Here is a 27,021-nt window from a genome sequence, read left to right as displayed (position 1 = left end):
TAAGAATCTAATCATCTTTTTTTAATGGCCCTCCAGCAAAAGAGGAACCGCCTAGGACTGAGTTTGTTAATATGCATCTGTACGCACATGTGTAAACAGGTGCATATGCACTGATAAAAGTCACTGTTCCTGTGGTTCAGCAGTCCTGCTGTGTACATCTCATTTTATGCTGCTGTAAACAAAACAGGAACCAAACAATGAGTAAACAGAGTGTTCACTCGCTGTATGAAGACAACAAGAGAATATATTAGTAATAGTAATCAAATGTATATTATGCATGATGCTCATGCTAGACAAATGAGTAATCCCAAACTCTTATTTGTCTGTTGACAAGGAAGCTAAGCTTCTGAAACACAAGACCTCCTCACAGCTCAGCTAGCGTCTGAAATGAATGCAATTCAGACTTAAACAATATACTCTTTAGGTTATAGCAGGTCTTGTACGTGGTAATTTCACTGAGACCCTAAAATACATCCTGGTTGCTTCTCTAAAGTTAGGCCACCTTAATTCTTACAATCTATAAAAAACGTGATCACTGTTACACAAAGTGAACACAATCAGGTGGAACAAAAACCCAGTGGAAACCCCAGGACTTAAACAACACATGGTCTAGTACTTTGTTTGCTTATAATTCCTAATTCAAAAGTCACATATTCCTCACAACTTTATTGGCTAGAGTTAAACCCATTCTTATTAAAATGTGTTTCACTAAGAAACCTGAACAAATGCTGTATAATAACAGCATCAGCACCAATGTGGAACAAATAAAGACTTACTACATTTATTTAGATGATGTTCTTTTAATGTTTAATTTGTTATGCTGCACTGTAACTTTTATTCTTGTGTTTTATGTGTCTTAATGTTTATATTTTTAATTCACGTGTTTTATCTGTTTTTATTTTTTAACAGATTTTGTGTGAAGCCCTTTGAATTGCCCTGTTGCTGAAATGTGCTATACAAATAAAGCTGCCTTGCCTTGCCTTACTATTATTAGTTGAAAGTTTATAGGGTTTAAAATGTTAAATCTGGTGACCTTCCCATTAGTCACTTTTCTTCTGAAAACAGCCTAGCATTACATCTAAGGATTTTTTTGAGTAGACATCAGCAACGTTTCGGGTCAATGAACCAACTGAGCATTAGTGACATAATATCTATTACCTGCATATACATATGTATACTCTATATGCACATGTTGATGCCCTGGACATCACCACATTGATAAAAGCTTGCACTGGCATCACCATGCTCCGCCTCCAACATGTGGAAATTGTGCACTGTTTGTGATTAAAGAGGTCTTCATTTATGATATGACAATAAGTAGATGTTATTCCTTACCATTTAAATTTTCAGAAACATTCCCTCCATGTGTTGATATGCAAATATATTTGAATCCTTCATATCTAAATGTGAAAATCCGCACATGGCTTGTAACCTTACGAGCATACCACATTCCATTTGATGAACAACACACAACTTCTAGTGTAAGAGAGGCCCATCACTTCCTTTCTTAAAAGCCTCCAATGCCATGGGTCCATACCCACAACAGGCAGCCAAAGCGCACTCTGCTTTATGTTATAAAGAGGGAAGGGGGTTAAAACCATTATGAATTTAACACAGAGTCTAAGCAACAGCTGTTAGACTGTATTCAACTGCACCAGTCCAGCACAGCTCACCAAACATACACATGCATGCACACATATATATGTTCTTCAACAAACTTGCCTTGAGTGCTGTATTACTAAGCTTGCTTCATATTTCATGTCTATATTGTGTGTGGAAAAATGGATGTGGAAAAATTGATTATTTTTATGTGCTTGCTGTTCTTTATGGATACAAGTAAAGCATTGAGACAAATTTTACAAAGCTTCCGTCGGATGTAAAGGTGAAGGATATGCAGATAAAACTATGAGAATATTTGAGTAATACAAAGATGCACACATGCGTAGTGTACTGTACTTTATCAAACCAGACTCTTACCTTTATTATCCTAGCACAAACAAGTCTAGTCTTGACTCCAGATGGGAAACAACAATACTCCAATTAGATGTGAAAAGCGGGGCAATGGGTTTGTGTGCATGCATGCACAAACATGTGCAAGTGTGTGAGTAATATGTCATGGGAGAGATCTTTTGTTCCTGTAAAGGTCACATCAGGGGTGGATGGAGACAAAAAAGGTATCAAGGTGTTTAATGAATCCCATGTGAGTATAGGTGGTTCACAGCAAAAATGCAGAGGTGGAGTAAAAAAAAACAACTCATTGGACACAGGACCACACACACACAAATGCACAATCACTAATGCAAGCACACTTTTTACAAGTTTAGGTAAAACACCCTTTTGTTTGACTTCCCACATGTCAGCATTTCTTCTGTGCTTCAGTCACACACACGAACATGCAAACACCTGTTATACCTGAAACTAGCCTCTCGCTCTGACAGCAGTAGTAGATTCACTCATTGAGATAACTATACAAGGGTTAGGGTTAGAACAGAGGCATGTACAGAGGCATTGACTCAGCTTGACTGGTTATAAACAAAAGGCAAAAAACAGTGTTCTGAGAAGGCCAAAGAATTCTTATAAAAATAAATCATATCATCAAAGCACAACCTCACTGCTTGTGTCTGTGTATGAGAGCAGGTAGGACTACCATGTACATAATGTTCATTTATCGGCTACAAAGGTCATGTCTCTCTCCAGGCGGAAGACAAAAAAAACAGCTTTTAAACAACTGCAACATCCCAGATAGCAAAACAAAACAAGCTAACACTGGAGCTGTGGCCGGGCTACTGTAAGGATAATGTGGGACAGGGAGGCTGGTGAGAAATAAGGCCAGAGCAGCTGAAACGCTCCAATGGTTGCACAGCAGCCTTTCGCAAAAGCTGCCCCTTTCCTAAGCATGATTTCCCACATTAAACCACTCCTCAATTTCCGTTGTATGGCTTGCATCAATAAATAAATTTCTGAGTCATTGCAATTCCATTATGAATATTTCATTGTATTGTTTTTTTTAACATTACACACTGCTGAATAGTTAACGCTTTTCCAGCCTTAACCAAGGCTCCCAATTCATTTAAATTCAAACAGCCGTTAGGGCAGAGATTGAAGTGGCAAGTCATCGCCTGGCCTTTAACACAAGTTGAAATTGGAGTATAGGGGTTGGTTTTGTAATCTTTATGCAGCAACTGCCTCTTTCGCTCTTGACTATGACCTTGTTTTGTAAAAGGATTCACACGATTAACAAATCTTAACACTAAATTCATTGGCCAGTAGCTGCCACTGGATTGCAAGCTGATGATGCGGTTTAATTATCTAAGGAATAAAGGAAATCATCTGGTTTTTCAAACACCCTTCTGTTCCAAACTGAGAATGTTCCACAGGTACAGTAGCTCCAGCTTGGCTGTGCATTTGTTTTGAATTATGTTGGTGGGCAGGAATCCAGCCTTCTTCTTGTCGCAACACTACATTTTACTGCACTGTTTACTGACGACAACACAAAGACAAATGCCAAAAGGCATTTAAAAAATGTCCTTTGTCTCTTGGATATTATTGTCTTTACACTTGTTAAATCACTTTGTAACTTGTTTTTGAAAAGTGCTCTACAAATAAAGATTATTATTATTATATTATTTTATGTCACATATGTTTATTACATTTGTGGTGCAGTCAAACGCAATCCTTGAATGGACTGACTGTGTGATTTATAGCCATGCTAACGCCATGACTCTGGGGAAGGCAATGTCATTTTATTGGTTTGCCCACCATTTTTGGCCAAACTGAAAAATCGATATGACTAAATATAACTATTGAATGGATTGTCATATTTTGCAGAGACATTCAAAGTCCCCACAGCATGAATCCTTCTGAATTTGGGGTTCCCCTGACTTTTCATCTAGCGCCCCTAACAGGTCAAAGTTTTAATTTGTCAAATAATTTAGTTTATGACCAAATACCTGCAAAACTATTGACATTCAGCCACAGTTTTACTTTCTCTCGAGTGCTATTTAGTAATTAGTATGATGTTAACACAAAATAGTAAATATTACCTGCCAAACATCAGCATTGGTACTGTGAGCGTGTTAGCAAATATAAATAATAAAGTTCATGCTATTATGTTGTGTTATTGTTGACTTACTTTTTACTTTGTTTTACTAGCCCTGCCAAATATGAGATTGGTTGGAGTGGGAAATGTGCTTAGATCAGACCTTTAACAAGGTGAGGAAAGAATTGCAATGATAGAAAAACTACAAAAGTATTGTTGTTTGACTAATTATTAATTATCCAAGGGGATGAAGACAAATCTTTCCTTTATGTCCCCCCTTCAGAAGAGATGAGCTAGTAATTTTCATGTGTTAGTACAGCCCAGAGCAGTGGCTGTGTGTATATCATTTAATGGCTTACAGTATATGTTATCTTGCACTACACATCACAGATCACCACAGGGCAATAAGGAAGGCCATAGGTTCACGGCCCTCTATTTTCTGTGTGATATACTAAACCATAAATGGGCCATGATCATTTTCTCACATGACATAATGTGAATAAACTGGAGACTTCAGACCATACAAACTACATCTGTCATGCTCATATTTAATGAGTCACAAACACCTTGTGTTGTGTCATTGAACAATAATAAAGCTTTGTCAACATGATTTGACAGCAGCTGACATTCATGACAAGGTAGTGCTGTAATCCATCTACCTCACAGGTGTGGCATATCAAGGTGCTGATTAGACAGCATGATTATTGCACAGGTGTGCCTTAGGCTGGCTAGAATAAAAGGCCAATCTAAAATGTGCACTTTTATCACACAGCACAATGCAACAGATATCGCAAGTTTTGAGGGAGCGTGCATTTGGCATGCTGACAGCAGGAATGTCCACCAGAGCTGTTGCCTGTGAATTGAATGTTCATTTCTCTACCATAAGCTGTCTCCAAAGGCATTTCAGAGAATTTGGCAGTACATCCAACCGGCCTCACAGCTGCAGACCACGTGTAACCACACCAGCCCAGGACCTCCACATCCAGCATCTTCACCTCAAAGATCATCTAAGACCAGCAACCCAGACCCTCTCAGGGAAGCTTCTCTGCATGCTCATCGTCCTCATCGGGGTCTCAACCCGACTGTATTTCATCGTTGTAACAGACTTTAGTGGGAAAAAGCTCACATTCGATGGCTATGGCACTTTGGGAGGGGTGTTCTCTACACGGAGGAACCCCATTTTTCACTGTACAGGGCAGACGGCAGCCAGCGTGTATGGCTTTATGTGGGTTGAGCGGTTTGCTGATGTCAACTTTGTGGATCAAGTGGCCCATGGTGGCCGTGGGGTTATGGTATGGGCAGGTGTATGTTATACAACGTGCACAGGTGCATTTTATTGATGTCATTTTGGATGCACAGAGATAGTGTGACAAAATCCAAAAGGTCCAATGTCGTGCCATTCATCCACGACCATCATCTCATGTTGCAGCATGATAATGAATGGCCCCATGTTGCAAGAATCTGACCACAATTCCTCCTGGAAGCTGAAAACATCCCAGTTCTTGCATGGCCAGCATACTCACCAGACATGTTACCCATTGACCATGTTTGGGATGCTCTGTATTGGTGTATTTGACGGCATGTTCCAGGTCTTGCCAATATACAGCAACTTTACACAGCCATTGAAGAGGAGTGGACCAACATTCCACAGTCAACAACATGATCAACTCTACGCAAAGGAAATGTGTTGCAGTTCATGAGGTAAATGGTTGTCACACCAGATACTGACCAATCAGCATCTTGATAGGCAACACCTGTGAGGTGTGTGGATTATCTCGGCAAAGGAGAAGCGCTCACTAACACAGATTTGAAAAATGTGTGAATATTCACGAAAAACAGGCCTTTTGCGTACGTAGAAAAAGTCATAGATCTTTGAGTTCAGCTCATAAAAAATGGGGGCAAAAACAAGTGTTGCATTTACAATTTGTCAGTGCATATTGTTTCTATTTTTACACAAATATACTGTATTCCAACACACACATTTAAAAAAAAAAAAAAAAAACTATAAGGAGTCTACTTGTTAACTGACAACATGCGTATCTGGGGCCTGCATTGATGGCTTTTTTGCTTATGTTGTAGTTTTACAACAATTCCATTAACCCTCAGGTGTCCTATCTCCCACTTTTTCCTTTATTACCACATACTATAATAGTGTTCAGTGGTCGGTTCCTCAATCTATTTTTATCCCAGCACTTCTAATAAGATCAGCTCAAAACATATATTAATATAGAGAGTCTGAGGAGGCAGTTTTCTGAAGAGCTCAGCAGCAAAGAGTGACATGGTGCAGGGTGTATATGACACAAGGACCTTGGTACTTTGCTGAGTGTCCTTGTCAGTTACTCTTACATTTCCTCACCATCAACATTGCTGCCAACATCTCACATCAATGGTGTTATCAAAAAAGGGCTGGCGCAAACAGTAAATCTAACAACTGGAATTAGCCGGGCCCCAAGTGAATGGCTGTGGCACAAACACAGCAACAATAGTATGTACTAAGATTGTTAATAATAATATAATGATAATATAATAACATTAGATGCACATTATGCTGGAAGGGTTTTCATGATGAAAACTTCAAACTTGATATTACTGCGAAAATTGCAGTTGACACAGTGCTCATTTTAGATCGACAGATATTTTGCTTCTGCTCTGAATTAAAAAAAACTAAAAAACTATTACTCAAGCAACAAAACTACATTGAATTGGATTTTTAGCATTGGAGCAGTTTGCTGTCTCAACTGTAGAGCAGGCACTGACAAACCTGCATGTTCTGTCACTTTAAGACCATTCAAGCTGTTTTTTTTTTTTTTTTTTTTTTTTTTTTAAATGACCATGTTAACAGATACTAAGGACATGTGCTAAGTTGAAATACTCTCTTCTCTGACAACCATGCTAAAGCCAGTATTTTCTCTTTCCGGGACGGAATGTCTGTTGTGACCTAGTCAGCTGCAGATTTTGACACCCGGGTTGCCAGACATGAAACAAAAACACGCCAAAACACTATGTTGGCTTCAGCTTTGGTAGCAACAACCAAATGAATGAATTGTTGAATTGGCACACAGCTTAAGTTCTCTACAAGTTGCTCTGCAATGTATGTGATGTTATGGTATGTAAAATTCTTGTGGCTAACTTACCATAGCCAGCTTCGAGGTCATATATGTTGGGACAGTATGTTCCCACTTTGTTATAAACTAGCATTTAGCATTGTCAGTCTGGCCCCAAGTCCCGCATGGTCGCATCCTTTTTAGCGCTCATAATTAGATGATAAAAGGGACTCAGAAAAGGTAGAGAGAGAGCACAGGCTTTTATAATCGTAAGCATAGCATCATCTAGCAACACTGCTGCTCTGTGCAGTAATGTCTGACAATGACAGGGGAAGAAGGTTCTCTCCAGTATTTTGAATTTGGATTGCAGTAGCCATGTTAAACACTAGCTGTCAGTATAACATTTTGGCCCTTTAATAATTAACAATTTTTCACTGTGAAATTCTCTTCTGTGCTACAAAAAAAAAAAGTCAGAATAAAAAATCTTGTCTTGTGTGGAACTTTGCTCCTTTTTCAACAGTCTGGCTGTCTGACAAATGTGATGACTTTCCATTTTTTGTGATCGAGACTGTTTAACAGTGGCCGGAACTTAGCTTCTCTGTTACTGCTTATTCTAGTATAAATTCTCAGACCTGGCATCTTTTGCTCTTGCTCGCATTGATCCGTGATTGTCGCACATCCCTACTTCAACTCTATTCTCACTACTAAAAAAGATTGCTGATTTGGTTAGCGACAAATGCATGCACCCCTCTGGTTTCACAACCTTCTTTGTCAGTGTCAACAGAATCTAAAGTTACTGTGGAGATATTAGGAGAGCTTTTCTTGCTGCCGGGGTGATTTACAGGGCACCGGAAGGACATTTGGTCCCAATCAACAAGACGTTGGCATGCAAAAGACCAGTCCTGCTCATTCTAAAAAGGATCAGATTTTACTGACAAGTCATTTCGGAGCAGGTCTAGGGGAGCCAATGTTGCCCTTGCAGGGAAAAGTGATACAGCCGAGTAAAGGAAATAAAGTACCCCACAAACTGATAAGAGGGAGATAAGGAGTCCAACGCTGAGGAGGATTAGGCCGGATACACACTGGATGCGCCACGCGATTGTTTCAGCTGCGTGGCGTGTCCGTTTGAATTTGGCTACCATGTTAACAGGTTACAGCTTACACACTGCCTGCGTGACACGCGTGGCTCAAGCCGCGCCGAAAACACATGCTTCCTTGAAATAGAACCAACGCCTATTTTTCTTGAGACACGCAAGAGTGTTGGAAGTGTTTCCAGGCACATAAGAATAGGAAAAGATGTTTTTTCATTTTGACACAAATACATATTAATAAATGACATGTTTAAAGTCTCAAGGTTTAATGCAGATATAAATGTAAACAAAATGAATAAATATTCTGTAACCTATTTTGCCGTCAATACTGCTGACATTGTCTTGCTTTAATCCAATCAGTGGTCTATTTACTTATGATTACCCATATTTCAGAGTTTGAATCTGGCCCTCCCTGTAGCTCACCTAGCAGTAGCAGCGCTGCATGTGTCTTGTGTGTAGAACATCAAAAAAATCCACACAGCTGACACGCAACAGAAACACCACACTCACACAATACAGCCAGTGTGTACTGGCCTTAGACTGTTGGTATGAAAAGAATCATCTCAGTGTAGCATTCAACTACCCAATGCTACAGTCATCTGACAGTGCAGACCATATCAAAGCTCACATATATGAAAAGGAAAGTTAGTTCAACAGTTGACTTCATATACAATGTGTCTGTGTTTTGCTCTAGTAAAAGAATACAACACGTAGCCACTACATAGCATGAACCAAGCGTGTAGATGGCGAACAGCCTTGCACTTTTCAGTTGTGTACCAACAGAAAGACAAGTGAACAATGAATATGCTGAATGCGCTGGGACAACAGATGGAGCAGTCAGATCAATCAATAAATCAATCACAGGAGTTGGTTAGAGAAAACAAGATACCAATAAAATGTGCTTGTATCCAAACAAAGCAACTCAATAAAACTCAAATTAAATGCATTCCATTAGATGTACACCTTTTTACACAGTACACCCACGAATGACACGCTTATCTGAACGCATACATTTAACAGCGTTTAAACCTATAATAGATAACAGGTCTACCCATTTCCCTTGTGAAGTGAAAAGCTACACCTAACAAAGCCAAATGACAAATAAAGCAAAATGACAATGACAATCTAGAGCAAGCTAATTGCATGTACACACGCTGATTGTTACTCCACTTTAGTATCCAAGTTACAGATGGCTTTCTCCAGTAAACCTTATTTTTTAAATGTTATGTAAACAAAGAAACCCGTTTTCCATACTTTGGGTAGGGTTCAGGTTATGCACGATCAGAACTAGTTCATACCAATGTGATGGTCGACCACTTCAGAAGCCGTAAGTGTTTATAGCTGTTCCGAACAGCAACACCGGGGGGCGGAGTGAAATCCGATCATCAAAGACAGCAGCCGACCTAAATTAAACCATGGTTAGGAGAAAAGGTTGGCCTGTGACCCATTTGGATCAAGTAAAAACTTTTAACCCACGTTGGTGTGATCTAAAAGCATGATTAATGTTGTGTGACCATACTTTGTCATTTGCTGCAAAGCATTGCCAAGCAATTATTATCTTGAGCACAGGAATTTGTCAGCTCCGAGAACTCCAAGAAGCCATCCTGTGACAATATTAATTTACCTGCAGAGCCATTCATATTCCATGCCATTTCACAAGTGATCGCTTTTCTCCACAGTGTATCTATCAATGCTGTACACCAGTGACTTAGGAGGACTCTCTACTTTATTATTAGAGGGTTTGAACAGCACACAGGTGCCACGTTGGCCCACAACTGTATCAATAGCAGGTTTTAGACGCAGTTCTCTATACCACAAGCAAGGCAGAGATCTCTGTGAGCTGTCAAGATGCTCTGACAAATATTTGACTCTTTGCTTCATTGATTGTTGACAGACTAATCTTTCTGTCATGAGAGAGTCACTCTTCTGTTCTTTTCTCATTTGCACTCCTCTGTCTCTACTAGGAGACCTTAACACCTACAGTATGTCTTACCCTTCTCCTCCTCTTTTTGTACATTTTAAGACTCTTAATGTAACATATTTTGCACATGAATTTAATCTTCAATAATAGGTAACTTCATTTTAGCAGTCTAGTGTAGAATTTTCCCACTGTTGGTGCTTCAATGGTTGCTTCCCTATTGATCTCCTTGAAAATAGTGAGGAGGGTATCTCACAGATGAATAGCATGGGGAGGTCAGATAATTAGGTCAGCACTGTAATGTTAGATTCTGTTTCTCTAAGTGCTTAAGAGACTCAAACCACAAAAGGGAAATACTAAGGAGATGAATGGCTTCGATCTTTATCTGCGTTTCTCTGTTACACCATAAACATTCCAACGGAAGATATACACACACTTAATGGAATGGTAAATATATTAACTACCACCAACAAGTGGTAGAAAGGGGAGGGGGGTTATTGAGGAACTTACTGTTCTTCCTATTTATTCCAACAGTAAGTTTATAGCCCTGTGTTGGGCCATCAGGTCATGCTTCATCTCAAACTATAAACAAATCCACTCAATCACTCTTCCTTCTAAACCTCAGTAATACAGAAATAACTATATACAGTTGAATAGAGCATGGTAGCGGTTAGCCTGGCTCCGCTCTCCTACGTACTTGTGCTTAATTTTCACTTCCCTTCTGTACTCCATCTGGGTTTGCTGTATATTCTTGTGTTCTCTCCAGCCAAATTTCTGGCGGCCCCATCAGCTAACAGAGAGAGTGGCAGATAACAATGATGTTGAGGCCATGCTCTGGAGTTGTAGCATTCGGTCCAACGTTGCTGAATATCCAGAAGTTAGTTAGAAGTCAGAGCAAGACGAATCTTTGCAGAGTTTTGTTAGTGGCCATGATGTTGTGGCCCTCCACCCTACAGGCTTTGTGAAAAGTTTGATTTTTTTCAGCTCACTCCGTTAGTGGTGAAGGAGTTGGCTAAGGCTAATGCTAGAGATGCTAATGCTAAATATAAGCCTTATCTGTCTCCCTTCTTGTTGGACATCTGCCTGAAAAACGTCACGATCGAAAGTCAGCGATTTGTTATGGCAGATCCAGAGTGGCTCTGGGCAGATCCCATAGTTCAAAACTTCAAAAAAGTACCCGCCCTCAAAAAAGTTAACACTTGTCAATTGAGAGTGGTAAGTGTCATTTAACCATTATGTTTTTGTCTTTTTCAGCAAGTAATTGTAAACTGTATTATTGGGTTTAAAGTTTGCTATAATCAATGTTTATATTAGCAATGGATCAAATGACTTTAATGTAAAACTGGACTCTAGCTGTTCTCTCAGCTCTAAAGACTTTCTGCTAATTGTTTTAGTTTTACAGCCTAAGACTTTATTGCTTTGGTTCATTCTCACTGCTCTCATTTGGCATCATTTTTAGTTGCAGCCAACAGCTGTTGTCAGCTAAAAAGAACTAAGATCCCACTTTACACTACTTGCTCAGCATTAAACAGCACACAAAGTTAGCAACTAGTTAGTAAACATAGTGAAGCGTTTTAGCAGCCAAATATTCACCTTGGGAGTTGGCACAGTGAATTTTGGACCTAAATTTGTCAAGTTGCCAGACACATTAATCCAAATAAATGTTGCTTTGTATCTGCTGGCTGTGTAAACAATCAACTGCTTGTCATTTAACTTTGCAATATAAACTTCAATGGAGGGTGGCCAGACTCTCTGTACAAATGAAATGAGAGTCTGGTAGGACCAGGCTAGCTAGCGGTAGGCCTATTACATTGCCTGGAATGGAAGTGTTGTTTCTCAACTCAGGTATCACCAAGCTATTTTGTCAGTTATCTACTGATTTACACATTATAAGGAAACTGTTAAAAAGGAGCTCATTTTAAGAGGAATTTGCTGTCCCTTAACTTCTAAAGGTTAGATTTCCTGGAGCACAGAGACATTTACTACAGTTTACACTAAATGTGGTCATCTGTGGCAAACACAGCTCTGATCAAGATTCTTGAATACTAGAATGAAGACATAAGTTGGAGAAAACAATATTTGGATGCTGATTGTGCATGAAGCGGTGAATATTTCAAAGTATAAAGTTGTTGTATTTTTGCACAGGATGTTTTTCAGGCTGTCCTGAGTTAAAAGATAGCCTACTCTTTACAGCTTTAATATAAAGTGAATACGTGCATGTGTGTTTGTATCGGGCGCTGTCCATTTCCAAGGTTCTGAAATAAAAGCATTTGACTTGTTTTGGTTTTTTATAAAGGGCGTGCGGCAGTGAGCACCCATGGAGATAAACAAATCGGCGCCTTTGTTCCCAGACAACCTGACAGGTCTGGGTGGGTCATAGTGTAGTAGCAGATCAGAAATGTATTGTGGCTCTAAACCAGCAAGTTAGTGAGTGGTAGGATGGTTCTATTATTTCTTGGAATGTCAAAGGCTTAAGCAATACCTATAAGACAATTTTGCACTTAGAGCAGCTTAAAGCTTTTTACAAGAGACACACCTTCACACTTCTGAAATCTCATGTATTTAAAGGCCTTCGATGGGCCACTTCTTTTATTCTATATTTTCTGAGCGGGCTAGAGCAGGGGCTACTTTTTTTACACAGAGACATTGCTTTAAAACCCCCCTGTTATTTCTGGTATATCTCAATGGGCAATATGAAGTACAATGAGGCAAGTTACAAATTAATCCAGTGGTCCTGGCCTTAATATTCTGTATGCCCTGACTTGGAATGACGAGAAATTTAGAAATACTCTTTTCGCTGCTATTCTTAATGATATATCAAAATTGGCTAATTCATTAAAGTTCCATGAGGCACAACTGCATGTCTATTGCACTTATTCACAAACTGACCATTTATTACTTGACACAATATTCAACTTCTGCACAACATAATTTCCTGTGATTACCACAGTATAGTAATATCTGACCATGCGCCTACTTCTGTAGAAATCCATGGAAGTTCAGGGGTTCACTATTGTTGCACCCTTAACTGTTTATGAAATAAAAGAAGATATTAAATCCTTACAAAGTAACAAGTCAACCGGACCTGATACACTTCAGAAATTTACAAAGCTATTTCTTCTGTTCTAGCTCCTTACTTGGACAGAGTTTTCAATGAAGTGGTGTACAATTGTCACCTACCCGCCATCCTTAAAAAAAGGACAAAGAACCCCTTGTAGCAGTTACAAGCCTATGTCACTATAGAATGTAAATTTTAAAATTTTGGCTAAAGTTCTGGCCTTGCGCCTTGAAAAAATTAATTCCTGCTCCGATAGACCCGGATCAGACCAGCTTTATTTTAGGAAGGCACTCATTTTCAGGAGGTTTCTTAATATAATTTTTTCTCCTCCCACCGAGTTGCCAGAAATTGTCCTCTTTGGATGCTGAAAAAGCTTTTAAAATCGTGTTGAATGGAATTACCCGTTTTATATATTTAAACTTGGTTTAAGCTCCGATTTTATAGCTTGAACTAGGCTCCTTTACTCCTCCCCTGTTGCATCAATCATAGTTAATGTTATTAAATCCCCCCAATTTTCATTGTCTTGTGGCACTCCTCAAGGTTGCCCCTCGTCCCCATTAATGTTTGCCCTAGCTGTCAAACACTTGCCCATATGGCTCCGTGCTGAGGAAGGATTTGAGGGTATTAGATGTTATGGTGTGTCTCATAAACTTGCATTGTATGCGGATAATCTCCTTGTCACCAAACCCATTCTAAGAGTTTTTTTCAAAAGATTTCAGCCCACTTTTAGATCAATGTAAATCAGATTTCGCCAGATTTTCACCCTCCCTCTTTCACTAGAGGGGCAGGTCAACCTGGTGAAAATGTTGGTACTAAAGTTTCTTTATGCCTTCCAAAACATTCACATATCTACTAGGTCTAAGGGAAGACTAGCTTTGCCAAACCTTTGTCACTACTACTGGGCCTGCAACACAAATAAATACGAGCAATCAGACTTTCAGACGTTCTATGATTGATAAGTTCCTATTACAAAACTCATGTTAATGGGACCTTGACAGTTTATAATCTTCTTTAAAACATAAAGTCAAATTGTTTGAACGCCCTAAGGACAACTTAGAGCCAGGATCTCGGTGTTACTTTTGCAGACGAGCATTGGGAACAGATATTAGACCGTGTACACTCTTTGATATGTGCAAGACACAGCCTTATACAGTGCAAGATTCTACACAGAGCCCACCTTACAAACGCAAGATTAGCTACAATAAACCCCGATAGAACTGATAACTGCAACCTGTGTAGTGAATTGCCCGCCGACTATAAGCACGTTTCTAGTCTGGTAGCAGCATTCTGGTATGCAGTATTTCATACTAGATAGTATCAATTAGCACAGTCCTAGACAAACCAATACACTTTAACCCCCTCTCTGCACTCTTCGGAATCTCTGCCACATTTGTCACTTCCAAAACCAAAAAACAAGTGATTGCATATACCACACTCCTCGCTGGGAGGCTCATTCTTCTTAAATGAACTCACTTCTCCCCTCCCACACAAATGGATTGAATGTGTAAGTCATGAAAAGATCAGGTAATATTTAAGAGGCTCCCTTAACCTTTCCGCAAAATCATGTCAAGACATGATATATTATTTATTCTACATCTTATTTGTCTTTTTTCTGTCTGTTTTGTCCTGGCGTGTGTGTCTACGCTTGCTTGCAAGTATAATTGCAGGGTTGTGTTTGTTTTTTGTGGGTGGGCTATGGGGACCTGAAGGCAGGTGTGTAGAAGGTCCAGTATGTGGGTTTGAAACTTCTTTTGTTATCACGTATCTGTACATGTGTATGTGATTGTAACGAACTTGAAAAAAATAAAAAATAAAAGATTTGGGGGGAAAGAAGTTTGAGTTGACTATGTTATGTTTACTGCATGCAGGAGTTTTGCTACCTCTGGGAAAGCAGAGAAAAATCCAGAAACTGAATGAACTGGGGGAACACCATACCTGCTTGGGTTTATGTAGCGATTTAGCAAATACATGACTGAATCTACAGAACGTAATTGTCAAGCAAAGTATAACAATTCTGTGTTTATCAGATCCTTTTATGGAGCTGGGGGCAAATGGAAGGAGTGCAAAAGAAAATAAGCAACCTATTTCTGTAAGCTATGGTATGAGAGTTTGTCAAAAAGGATATTTCACTTTTACACCAATTCAGCTATGGTCCTTGGTTATTGCCTGAGCAAGGCACTGAGAAACACCTTGGCCAGACCACACTCTCTCCTCCTCCTCCCCCACCCCCCCCCCCTTCTCTCACTGTGCTACATACAGCGTTATAACACACTCCTACATTCACACTGCAAAACTGTCTTCGCACAGGGAGGTTGATAGTGTTTCAGGGACCATCGTTAAAGTCCAATGTAAACACTTATGTAAACTATGTTAAAATGTCCATTACACAGGTCTCTGCCACAATTTTTATTTTTGTTTTATTTTTAGTTAACTAATGCAGAGAATCTTTCTTAAGTCATTCCTTGTCTGCAGTCATTGAGGTTTCTGTAGAACAATGTTTAAACTACCTCCTTTGTGGATTAGCTTCGTACACAGTTTTTATGTAAATATTGTAATTTCTGAACAAACAAGGGTTCAGAAGAACAACAAAAATAGCACTGCATACTGATGTAAACATATTGGCAAATATGGTGACAATCTTCCCACTTTTCTATAAGCAGCAAAAGCATTAATCAGACTTCATATCACATCTGGTCATTCTTTGTCTTACTGTACTCTTATTTGTTAATACATTGGAGTGTATAGCCGTTACATAAATATTCAACCACTAAACAAAGAACTCTAAGAGATTATTCTACTGAGAGCATCACAATAAAATAGAGACTATATTTAATCTTAAGGTCTAGTCTTCTGTGTAAGCTTGTGTGTGTTGGGAGAGGGGGTGTATTCCGTACTCTTTTAAGGTCTAATGTCATTGTAATGTCTAATTTGTTTGTTCTACCTACCTGCCCTGGGACTACAGGTAGAAAGTGGCAATTTGCTAAAACCCTAAACATTACATCTCTCCTTGTTTTATATAAGGTTAATGCTTTTTGTGCATTGTCCCTGTTCAAATGAAAAAACATAACATTACAGAGGCAGCAGTGATGTCTGGCCTTGGAACAGGTGAATCGTGACTATGTTGCTATAAGAGCAGATCTGTCAAAGTGACTCCTTTATTAGCCATTATCAAAGAGCAATTCTTACATCACATGTTGGGTAAGGTGTTGATGCCTGACTGCAGATTAACACTGAAGAGAAGAGTTTGGTCTCAATGTTGTTCCACAGCCACGCATCAATCTTCTTGCTTGGCCTTGAAATAGGTTGATATTTTATGCAGGTCAAATAATACGGAATAAACTCCAGAAGCATCGCATGCATAATGAAATAACATTCTCCTCTTTGGCATGCTGCTGCATTAAAATAATATAGGAAGAGTGGCCAACACACATGCAAACACTCACTCTCTAACACACATACAACACAGTGTGACCTTCAGTTTTGATCATCTGCAATGCAGTGATTAGTTGTATTGGTGTGGAAGCAGACTGCATTGATAAGACTTTTTCCACCTTAAAATGTTCTTCACATAACCTGTGCTTCTTTTTATCCGTCACAGGCTCTTCATGTCAATCGCACACACTGTGAAGCCCTGAAGTGATCTGATCTCAGCAAAAGAAATACTAAATGCCCCCCGTCTTCAACCTGTGGGACCATTTTCAAAAGGGCAACAAGTGTAATAACTGTATAATTATGTCAAGACTCTTAGCTTGGCAAGCTCTCTGGTGGGACTCACCGTGCTCTCCTTCAGCCTTTAGTGCCTTGCGTAAATGCCGCTCCAAAATCTTAGCAAAAGATGCAGCTTCCATGTTTGGCTGCAAAAGCCTGTACTCGATCAAGCTCTCTTAATTTAGAATAAACACATCATATGCACTGCTGTTCGGGTTTTTGCACCCCTCATGAAGTTCCACAGAGCTTGACACAATCGTTTAACCCAATCACAGGAGCATGGCCACCGTCTAACACATATAGACACACACGTCACCTGTCACCTACTTGTGAAGACCCCGCCACCATCTCCCCACCAGAACCTTCCAGCATGCAGATAACCATATCCCACAGATAGCACTGACACTTCCCCAGCTCACTGGAGGTAACCTAACAGAGATGTCAAGTGCTGTCATGTCATGGCTACATGGTGATTGGTGAAACGGCAACTTGTATAATACTTGTATGGCATAATGTGAGAGACACTAAGTCCCCAAACAAAAAGGTCTCGCAAAAATATTGTGCAGCTGGTGAGTTTAGCAACATGTTTGTACAGATGTGTTTCAGCCCCCACTATGTCCCCTGGTGCTGTATCTGTCTGGTCTCTGACAAGCTGTACCTGGGTACTGAGTGCTTCACCATCTCTAGCCTAGTGTGAATAACTGAAAACAACTAGCCTTTCTGCGCAGAGTGCCGAGCACTCACCACCACAAACAGGTTACTTAGTCCCTGTCCCTCGCAGCAATCGCTCTCTGTGTCAGAATAAAAGAGCCAGTAGTAAATTTAACTTCAAGACAGGGATGTGTAAGAGCTGAAAACAAGTATAAAAATAAGAACTAACAAATGTTTATCATAAAAATGTTGACAAAGCTGTGTAAGAACAGAAAGGCAACAAAGTGTTAGGCTAGCTGGGTTTGATGAATGAGATGGAAGCTTTGGGGCTAATGCCCTTTTTGCACAGCAAAACAGTTTGAAAGTGTTTTATTGCTCCCAAACAATGTACACACACATTAATATACACACGAGAGAGAGAGCAAGAGAGAGAGAGAGAGAGAGAGAGAGAGAGAGAGAGAGAGCATAACACTGCCTGCTGCACTGCAGCAAAAATCTACACAGCACACCGTTGCCACCATACAACCTCCAGCACTGCACAGAACAGACTCCTGTACAAAAGGGAGAGGAGTGAAAGACCGGAGGTAGACTGACTGTGTGTGTGTATATAAAAAAAAATAATAATAATAGAATGACAATAGAGAAAGCAAAAATGTTATTTTTCTATCGTTACATAGAAAATAACAGCATCTTTACGTATTTGTTTGGCAAACTCAGCACCTTGCTGGATGTTGTCACATTTCGATCCAGCAAAAGATGAGCCAGCTTTGACTTTTTGGCTGGGGGACCCTGCATTTGTTTTGCCAGCACCCTCCAAATGACTGATTGGGCTTTATTCTTTCATGCAGTGCATCCTTCTAAAGCTGGCCTAACAGTCCATAGCCTCAGCAGAGATCTCTGAAATCTGGACCAAATTTTAGCCACAGAATAAAAAAAAGAATCACAAAGTGAACTTCAAAAGACATTTAGCACAGAACAGATACTTCTTAATGGGTATGTACAAGTAATACTGAAAGACTGAGTACCCTAATTTGGCCATTGAGACACACCTGGCAACCTGTCAACTCTGCCAACAATAAGAGAGGTAAAGAGAAAGTAATACAGCTACAATGCAGCCTATAAAAACAAATCATTATTACCAAGAACTCCACTCACTCCTAACCCAAAATGATAACATATACCTTTGAATTGATCTCTTTTGTTTAATAGCTCTCACCATTACATTCAACAGGTAAATCATATGTACAGACTTCTTTCTTAAATTACACTGTGGACCTTGCACACATGCCTTGGTAATGCTGACCATAATGAGGTAGCCAGAGCAATAGAGGTAGCTAGAAAGAGAGAGATGGTATCCTGCTCTGCCTATCCCGTTGGAAAGGAGCACAGTCAGATGATGGAAATCAGTAATAAATGAGCTACAGGCCAACAGTGAGTCATGAAATTATATCAGCAATCAATCATAATCAAATCATTAAAATGTACTTGCAGCACAGAAAAAAAAAATGCAGGCCCAGCTGACCTCACTCTGTGTTTTCCTCCACCAGTCCTCATTGCTATAAAGCAGTACAAAAGCAAGCCATCAATTTAGCAGTAGGCCTGATTTGTAGTAACACACACTGTGGCTTAATAACACACAAGCATGTTCAGTCTGGTTTGTTTGATAGAAGGTTAAAGATGCCACATCCCTGTCATCAGAGCCACAGGGAACATGACCCAACCTTCCTCCTGTATATTATAGCAACATGGTAATGTGACTGCATTATATTCCACTCCTGGATGACGGCCTGGAAACAATATGCTGATAACATGGACTCACACGGCACACTCCATCAGCCCCCGTTGCTAGGTATTTTCATACTTTAACATAAGAAGAACATTAACAGGCTTTATTATCATTAATAAAAAGTGCATTAAAATTACAATATTGGAAACTAAGACACTAATTCTTGTTGTACAATTGCCAGCTGGTTTCTGTAAACCACATCAGTTTTTCTGTTTCATTAGCTACAATACATCTTTGTTTTCCATTGGATTGATTTCATTCCATCTTCATTTGTATTTTTATCATTTCTTTTACTTGCATATCTATCAAACTATCAAGTATGAAGTTTGCCAAATGTCCCTATCCTGTCTACCCGCTGTGCATCATGTTCTTAGATCTGAATAGACTGTTTATAGCTCCACTCTCAAAAGGAATCATTCAAAACAAGATTAAAATACCAAAATCAATTTCAAAGCTGCAAGCACAACGTTTTTCGTTCATCGGACAATGTTTTTCTTTCAATCACTTTTTATCTTTAAGGTGTTGAGATGGTACAAACAAAATTCCATCCAAGTTCATGGGAAGAAATCTGTAGGAGGAGTTTGTTAAAAGTATTGTACCTTGAGTTTTAAGTCTACTTCCTGTTGCTACCAGGGGACATTATGACTTTGAGACAATTTTTGCCTGTTAATGTTGTTAGGGTTGGACTCTTAACCCTCGTGTTGTCCTCCCGTAAAACGTATTAACTTTAGTTTCTCTCTCTCTCTCACGCAGGCACGCACAGCAGCCTAGAGGGAGCACTTTGGCAGCTAAAATATGACATACACCTCAGACCCACAAAAATGTGCAAAGTAACACTAGTTAGGACTGTCTTTGACTTTGAAATGTTCTTAAATTTGGGAATTGTTTGTTTATTCAGAGTCCCACACATGGAAAGCCCAAACCGCTAAAGGACAAGTGGCAGACAGAGCTTGATACCAATAATAGGCAGGCTACCGTACACGGTTTTTGAGACACATAGTTGTCTGTGTTTGGGTGTGTTTGGTGGGAAGGTAAAGGCTGTTTTATACTTCTGTGTAAAGTCTACGCCATTTCTACGTACGTAGGTAGATGAAGACACAAACCTACGCCGGACCCTACGCCGTAGCCTGGCGTGCACCTCTTGAAAAATGTGACAACAAGTAGGCCGTGACGCATGTTGCATGGCCGTGGCTTTGTAAAGTTCCATTTCCCTATTCTCATTTCCTGATTCTCATCTCCATAAACAACATGAAATTGCCTTTGACACTTTTTCCCGCTTCCAGCGTTAGCTACATGATTGCTGGATATACTAAAAACTTACTTTTCTTCCCTTTCCCGGAGCACAAGCAGATAGCTGAAAGGAACATTGCAATTGTTGTGTGGAATAAGGTTGGCGGAAAAAAGGCGCTACCTATTTATGTGTCTATTTTTTACAGTAAACTTAACAAAAAGCCATTTGCCGAGACCCAATACAAAACAAACGCCAAGCACTATATAGTATTAAGTTGCTGTGTGCTGTAGCCTACATTCCCCACTTCTAAACAGAGGCAGAATATAAAGTCATCTTGGAGATTATTCCTTTACAGCGCGGCGCGATGCAATGAGAGAAAATCTCAGAGCTGAACCGGGCAGCCAAAACACTTCAGACTCACCCTGGGTCGGGTTAATTAAGTCTACTGCTAATAAGTAACATTATTACAATGACAAAATGCCCTTGCAAATCAAATCTCTTACTTCATCTGTCAAACCAATAACCCTGTATGGAAATGAACGCCTCTGCTGAAATGTTAAATTTGTTACAGATCACACCAGACAATACCATCCGTCTCTTGCTCTCTCTCTCTGCACACACAAACACACTGTCTGGTTCTGGTGGTTGATTAACGCGGATATTTGTGATATTTTGTGATTACATTCTGAATCTGCAACGCTATGTCAGGAAATTCATTAAGGTTGTAGTAAGCTATACAGGGGAGTTGCACATGAAGTGGGTGGTTTGGGGTCCCTATAGGTAATTTTGGGGTACAATTCTACAAGCAGCAACAGCACATGCCAAGCAATCGGCCCGTTCCAAACAGACACATTTTCAATAGACACTGCACTAGTTTACCTTAATTTAAGATTGGTTTGTACTATTTATTCATGTAATGAAGATGTATGGCAGCATTAAAAAAAAAAAAAAAAAAACAGTAATCTACATCAACATTTATTCTCAAAAATAAATACCTCAGCAAACTGAAATGATACCTTTACCATGGTCATCACTGTGATTAAAGCTTTCAAAAAGAAACATTAGCATACTAGCATTAGCATGAAATACTCTGGACATCACTCAAAGTAAATTGATGAGTACTATCTGAAGGATTTTTGGTATATGCATTACCCTTTAGGCTATTTATAATGATGTGGTCATCTCTGCAGTAGTTCCATTGGAACTACAGTGTGGCTGTACTGGGAACTGTGCCAATGGCTTTGGTGAGCTACTGGTCATAGGAAATAAAGCAAAAAATAGCATTAGATACACTCTTATTTTAAATGGTTTGTTTCCAACACATGCACAAAATCAATGTGTGTGTGTGTGTATGTGTGTGTGTGTAATACACATCTCTGTACGTTATAAAACTACATTACATTGGGTTGGACCAATATCCAGGATAAGACTGTAGACTATAGCATGGGTGTTAGAATAGCAGCAAAGTACCACTAAAGACAAATCAAATGTGTGAGTATGTAAAGAGGAAGGTATTAGGGGAAAGAAATTAGGGAAATCGAGAGATGGTTGGGTCAGGGAAAAGAAAGCAGGGCAAGGAATGCTGATGGATGAAAAGCTGTGCATCTAATAGAGTCTAGAGGAGGCAGAGTTTAAATGATACAACATCTGAAAACATGCATTATTGTGATGTCAATCACAGGTTTTTTCGGGGTCATTTTAAAGTCTATTTTGTCAGTTGTTGGGAGCTTGTGTGGATTCTGACATCTGCATCACTGCTGAGAGACTGGGCAATGACTGTGGGAAGCAGGGCAAATAGTTTATGGCTAACTGCAGTGAACAGCGTCGGAGAATGTCTAATAAAGGGGAAAACTTCCACTCTTCGGGACTGGTTGCAGTTCCACTCTTGTTCCATATGAGGGCGCTCACAGGCAAGTGCAGAAGTAATGGAGGTTTATGGAGCTATACCCCTTAAAATGAAAGTTGCATTCAAAAGGGGAGGCAAAAAAAATAATAATACTCACAGCTGGTGGTAGAACATACGGCCAGAGATACTGCTTCACGGCAAGCGCCGAGTTACTTCCTTGTTTCTCTTAAGGCACCGACAACACAGCTGAAATGTTAGGCTCTCCCTGTCAATACACGTGCTAGAAAGAGTTTTGATTTGCTAATGTTTAAAAGACCATACCGAAATGTTCACACACAGGCTTTGGATCAAGCAGGATCTCTGGTTGTGGTCAGTCTTTTACTAACCAATCAGCTTTCATTACCTGAATGCTAGCGTGTTCTAGGCAAAAGCAGGTAAGTTCTCTTTCATTAAACTTTCAACCTGCAAAAACTACAATAAAATCTGAGATTTCTCAACAACAATCAGGCGAATAAGACAAATTTAGCCACCTAGCTCCATAGACTTCCATTAATTTTGTAGGGGTGGGAATCTCTTGAAAAAAAAATTAAAAAAATATAAAAATAAAAACTCAGGTACAATGGGTCTTAATAGGGAGTCTCCTCCGACAGCGTCTTCTTGCATCAAAAAAACTTAAAGCTATAGTGCGTAATTTCTGCCGCCCCCATGGGCAATGACTATACTGTTGGGGCGTCCACAGGATAGGTCTCTAATACGACGCTTACCTTCAATTACTTTTGTTGATTCTCTGTTAACAGTTTCCAAAGAATCTATTATGTCTTTACAAGCAGAAGCCCATGGATGTGAAAACTTCCATGTGTAGCAGTGCAGGTAATTACATCATCGTAGCTTGGTTTTGTCCATATCCATAAAACTCACCAACGCTTTCCTCTAAAAGTAATCTTTCCAACTTCTTGGCTGTAATCTCTGCTATCTAAAAGCTTTTACACAGTTTGATCATGTCTGTTCTGCTGTTTACAGACATGACCAAGACTCCTTGACTTGTCCATGGACTCAACTCTTATGCCGCTCTGTGATGTTTATCGCAAAAAGGTCAAAGGCTTAAGGGAATTTCTATACATTAAGGCCACTAAAAACTGAAATATTTTAATTAACAAGGTTTGTTTTTTATTGCCACTCTTATCTAGTTAGAACCACACAACAAGGCTCTGTTCTAAGACTGGAGTTTTTCCATTATTAGCATGTTGCAAATGTTAGTGGGCTTTTAAATTAGGTTCTCTTATTTCTGGAACACTATAGCTTAATGATCGACCAACTTATCGGCCGGCCAATATATTGGGCCGATATTCGCGTTTTCAGCCTTATCGACCAATGGGCGGCGGCTGCGTTCGCCGATTCTCCCACCATTATTTACAGACAGGCGTCCACACAGACAGCTCTGTGTTGCTAGAGACGCTGTACAGTTCACGTGCAGACCATGCACTGCCCCTCCCCTAATACAGTGCTGGAAAATTGATCCATGGCAGTCTTACATTACAAATCAAGCATTTTATTTCAATGGCTCCTTATAGGTTGTAAATAGTTGGTTACTTTTAAAATTAAGTATACTACAGTGTGCACTTTACTGCTGGCTTATTGCAACTGTGTTCAATAGTGTAATTATTTCATTTTTACAATTAATTTTCAGAATTTTAATTATGCTTAAATATTTATTTTTAGTATTTTCAGCACTTAACTCTTTTTTTAATAGCCTACCTCACCTGTTTTTAGTATTTGTTAAATATTGATTGTAAATGTTCAATAAATGATTCTTTTTTAAATTGAGACTTGTAACATTTGTTGTCACTTTGTCATTTTAATTATGTAAATTGAGGGGGCAAAAGCAATATTGGCTCAAGAAAATCGGCAGTCTGTCTCGCCCATCGGCTAAGGCTGATGAAAAAAATAAAATAAAAAAAAATGTGGTATCGGCACTAAAAAGTTAAATAAAAAAAGCTCTCTCTGGATATAGAAGCCTACACAGCACACCCATTAAAATGTTCTCATCCACTTCCACAGTGTACATCAATTGCGAAAAAGAGGCATATCTGACATCTCAGCATCTCTTTGGTAATGAGGAACTTAAAAAAAGGCTCATCTATGTCCGCTCTACTGTACAACTCTTCATACTTCTGGCTCCGTAAATCAATAATCTCATCGTCTGACAGAATTATTCTCTCCTGCTCCTCATCTCTTTTTTTCAAATCAGTCATTTTATTGTGAATCAGAGCGCAGCAGGAGGTCAGCAGCTCCAGGAAAATCACAGCAGCTATCATGTGTTGAAGCCACTGGGGTCCTAGAAGTTGTGAGCATTAAGATGTGTCATTTGTTAGGGAGAACGTGCTTAGAGTTGTGTTACATCCTGCTCGTCACACAATGCCACACAGCTCCTGATATTATGGGCAGACGATGAACCAAATAACAAGATGATTTATGGTGCCTTTATGAGACACAGAGCTGAAAACCAAGTGAGGAAAAAGCACAGGATATACTCTCTTGCTGAGATGTACCTCGATTTCTGTTTCTGAAAATAAATAACGCTTTCAAACTCATGCTTGCACTCCTTAAAGCCACCTATAAACTACTAAGGTCAGTGAAATCTGCAAGTCCATGAAATGAATGTTTACAAAAAGAGATTAAAATTGCACCCGCTTCTTTTATTTTAAGATAAGGTTAAGACAAATAGCAAAACGTAACTAGTTCTCCACTGCAATACAACATATGTTCATGTTTTCTTCAAGGATCAGCAACCATTGAAGACTTGACTTGTTGCCAGAAACATGGATATTAGATGGTTGTTTTGAAGCTAGTTAGCAAGTCAGTATTTTTATTGAGCTGCCATCAGCTTAATTAGCTAGATAGCCACGGCAGCTCAAATCTGCCACTTACAATAGTCATTTCAGCCAGCAACGTCTAGGAAGCTTGCAAAAGATAAAAATCTTGCTTTTTAGGGGAGCATCTCTAAAATGTCAGCGTTAGCCCACAGAAACACAGCCTCCTTTATCATTTGAATAGGGCCAGTTCAGAGAGGTGGGATGCTAACGCATAGAGCTTCAAAAGAAACGTTGAACTTAGCTCATATTTTGCCACAACACAAAGCAAAGTCATTCAGGACAAAAGGGCAGTAGCCAATAAAATAACGCGAATGCCATATTTTTATTTTCCGTTTAGCTCATGATCATCACGACAAATGATTAAATATTTTCTGCTGATAACTTACAAGTCATACAATCCTGTATAGAAATATCACAAACCACTATACAGCGTTTTGGCGTCTTATAGCCCTGACATGTTTTGGATCATTTCCCAAACAAGACTTCCTGGATTGTATTTGATCCTACAGGTGCCGTGGGACATGAATGCCAGTTCATTTAGAACTGACCTAAAATTGAGTTCTAAGTTGTTTCACTGTCATTTCTAGTGTCTTGAGATTAGAAACTGATCTCAGTGAAATGTGTCTATGTTTGCTACTGTATGTAAAATATCATTCAAAGCCTAAGTAGCAATTTCACTAACCTTAAATGACTATTAATTATTACACAATTTATCTTATTACTTTAAATCTGACAAAACTGTCAGTACCCATCCAGAAATGGTCAACTGGATCCTGCCATTAGAAACTGGGAAAGGGAAGAAGTGTCAAATGCTTTTGAGCATTTCTAACCATGTTTCTAACTGTGACTGCTCAAAGGATGTTTTTATATTGCATCATGTAGAAAATCTTCTAAAAAAACACACATTAAAACACTTCCCTTAAAAGGCTGTCTAATTTTTCTAAATCAGAATCCTTCACAGTAATCTCATTCAGTCACATATGATGGAAAAACAAACAATTCCACCATGTTTTTATCCGATTTACTAGCCAATATTGATCCCATGAGATAACTGAAAATAATACCCAGTCATGCTGGTTTTGAAGACCAGACATTTCAGGTTAAAAAAAAAAAGCTCAGTTCATAAAATGGCTCACACAAACTAGACGGGAGTCATTTTTACCAGAGCTCAGACCAAAGGCTTTTTAATCCTGCATTCGCAGATTTCTGGACAATCTGAAACAACACTGAAATATTACACTTTGCAATATAAACTTAAAAGTTATTGAATATTAACCAAGTTAAATGGCAAGCAGTTGATCGTTCACACGGCCAGCAGATATGGAGCAACCTTTATTCAGATTAATGTGTCTGGCAACTTAAATTTAGGTCCAAAATACTCATAGCATTTAGGTCTTGTTTGGACCATATCAACTCCTAGGGTGTTGATATATTACTACTAAAAAGCTTCACTATGTCCACTAGCTAGTTGCTAACTTTGTCTGCTGTTTACTGCTGAGCAAGTAGTGTACAGTGGGATCTTAGATGTTTTTGCTGACAACAGCTGTCTACTTCAACTGAAAAATGATGCCAATGAGAATGAACCAAAGCAATAAAGTTGGGGGCTGTAAAACTAAACCAATTAGCCGAAAGATGCAGAAAATCTCCAGAGCTGAGAGGACTGGTAGAGTCCAGTGATGATTATTTGAAGGTTATCACTACGTGCAACAGTTTCACATTCAAGGAATTTGAGCCATCGTTAATATAAAAATATTGATTATAGCAAACTTTAAATCC

The 27,021-nt window shown here is 39.3% G+C and overlaps 1 protein-coding gene across 3 annotated transcripts in view; it reads right to left on the bottom strand.

Moving 5' to 3' along the window:
- Positions 1-27,021, bottom strand: part of fgf14 (fibroblast growth factor 14) — a 100,166-nt gene that overhangs the window by 64,806 nt on the left and 8,339 nt on the right. Inside the window, exon 1 of one of the 3 annotated variants that reach the window (XM_034884989.1) lies at positions 16,926-17,074. The exons of the other annotated variants lie outside the window; for them this stretch is intronic. Within the exon in view, the coding sequence (XP_034740880.1) occupies positions 16,926-16,998 (73 nt within the window). The 5' untranslated portion in view covers positions 16,999-17,074. Of the gene's footprint in view, positions 1-16,925; positions 17,075-27,021 lie in introns of those variants that run through there. 3 annotated transcript variants of the gene reach the window in all.

The sequence above is a fragment of the Etheostoma cragini genome, chromosome 11, assembly GCF_013103735.1.
Source record: "Etheostoma cragini isolate CJK2018 chromosome 11, CSU_Ecrag_1.0, whole genome shotgun sequence".
NCBI lineage: Eukaryota > Metazoa > Chordata > Actinopteri > Perciformes > Percidae > Etheostoma > Etheostoma cragini.
This window is presented reverse-complemented; position numbering and strand designations above follow the sequence as displayed.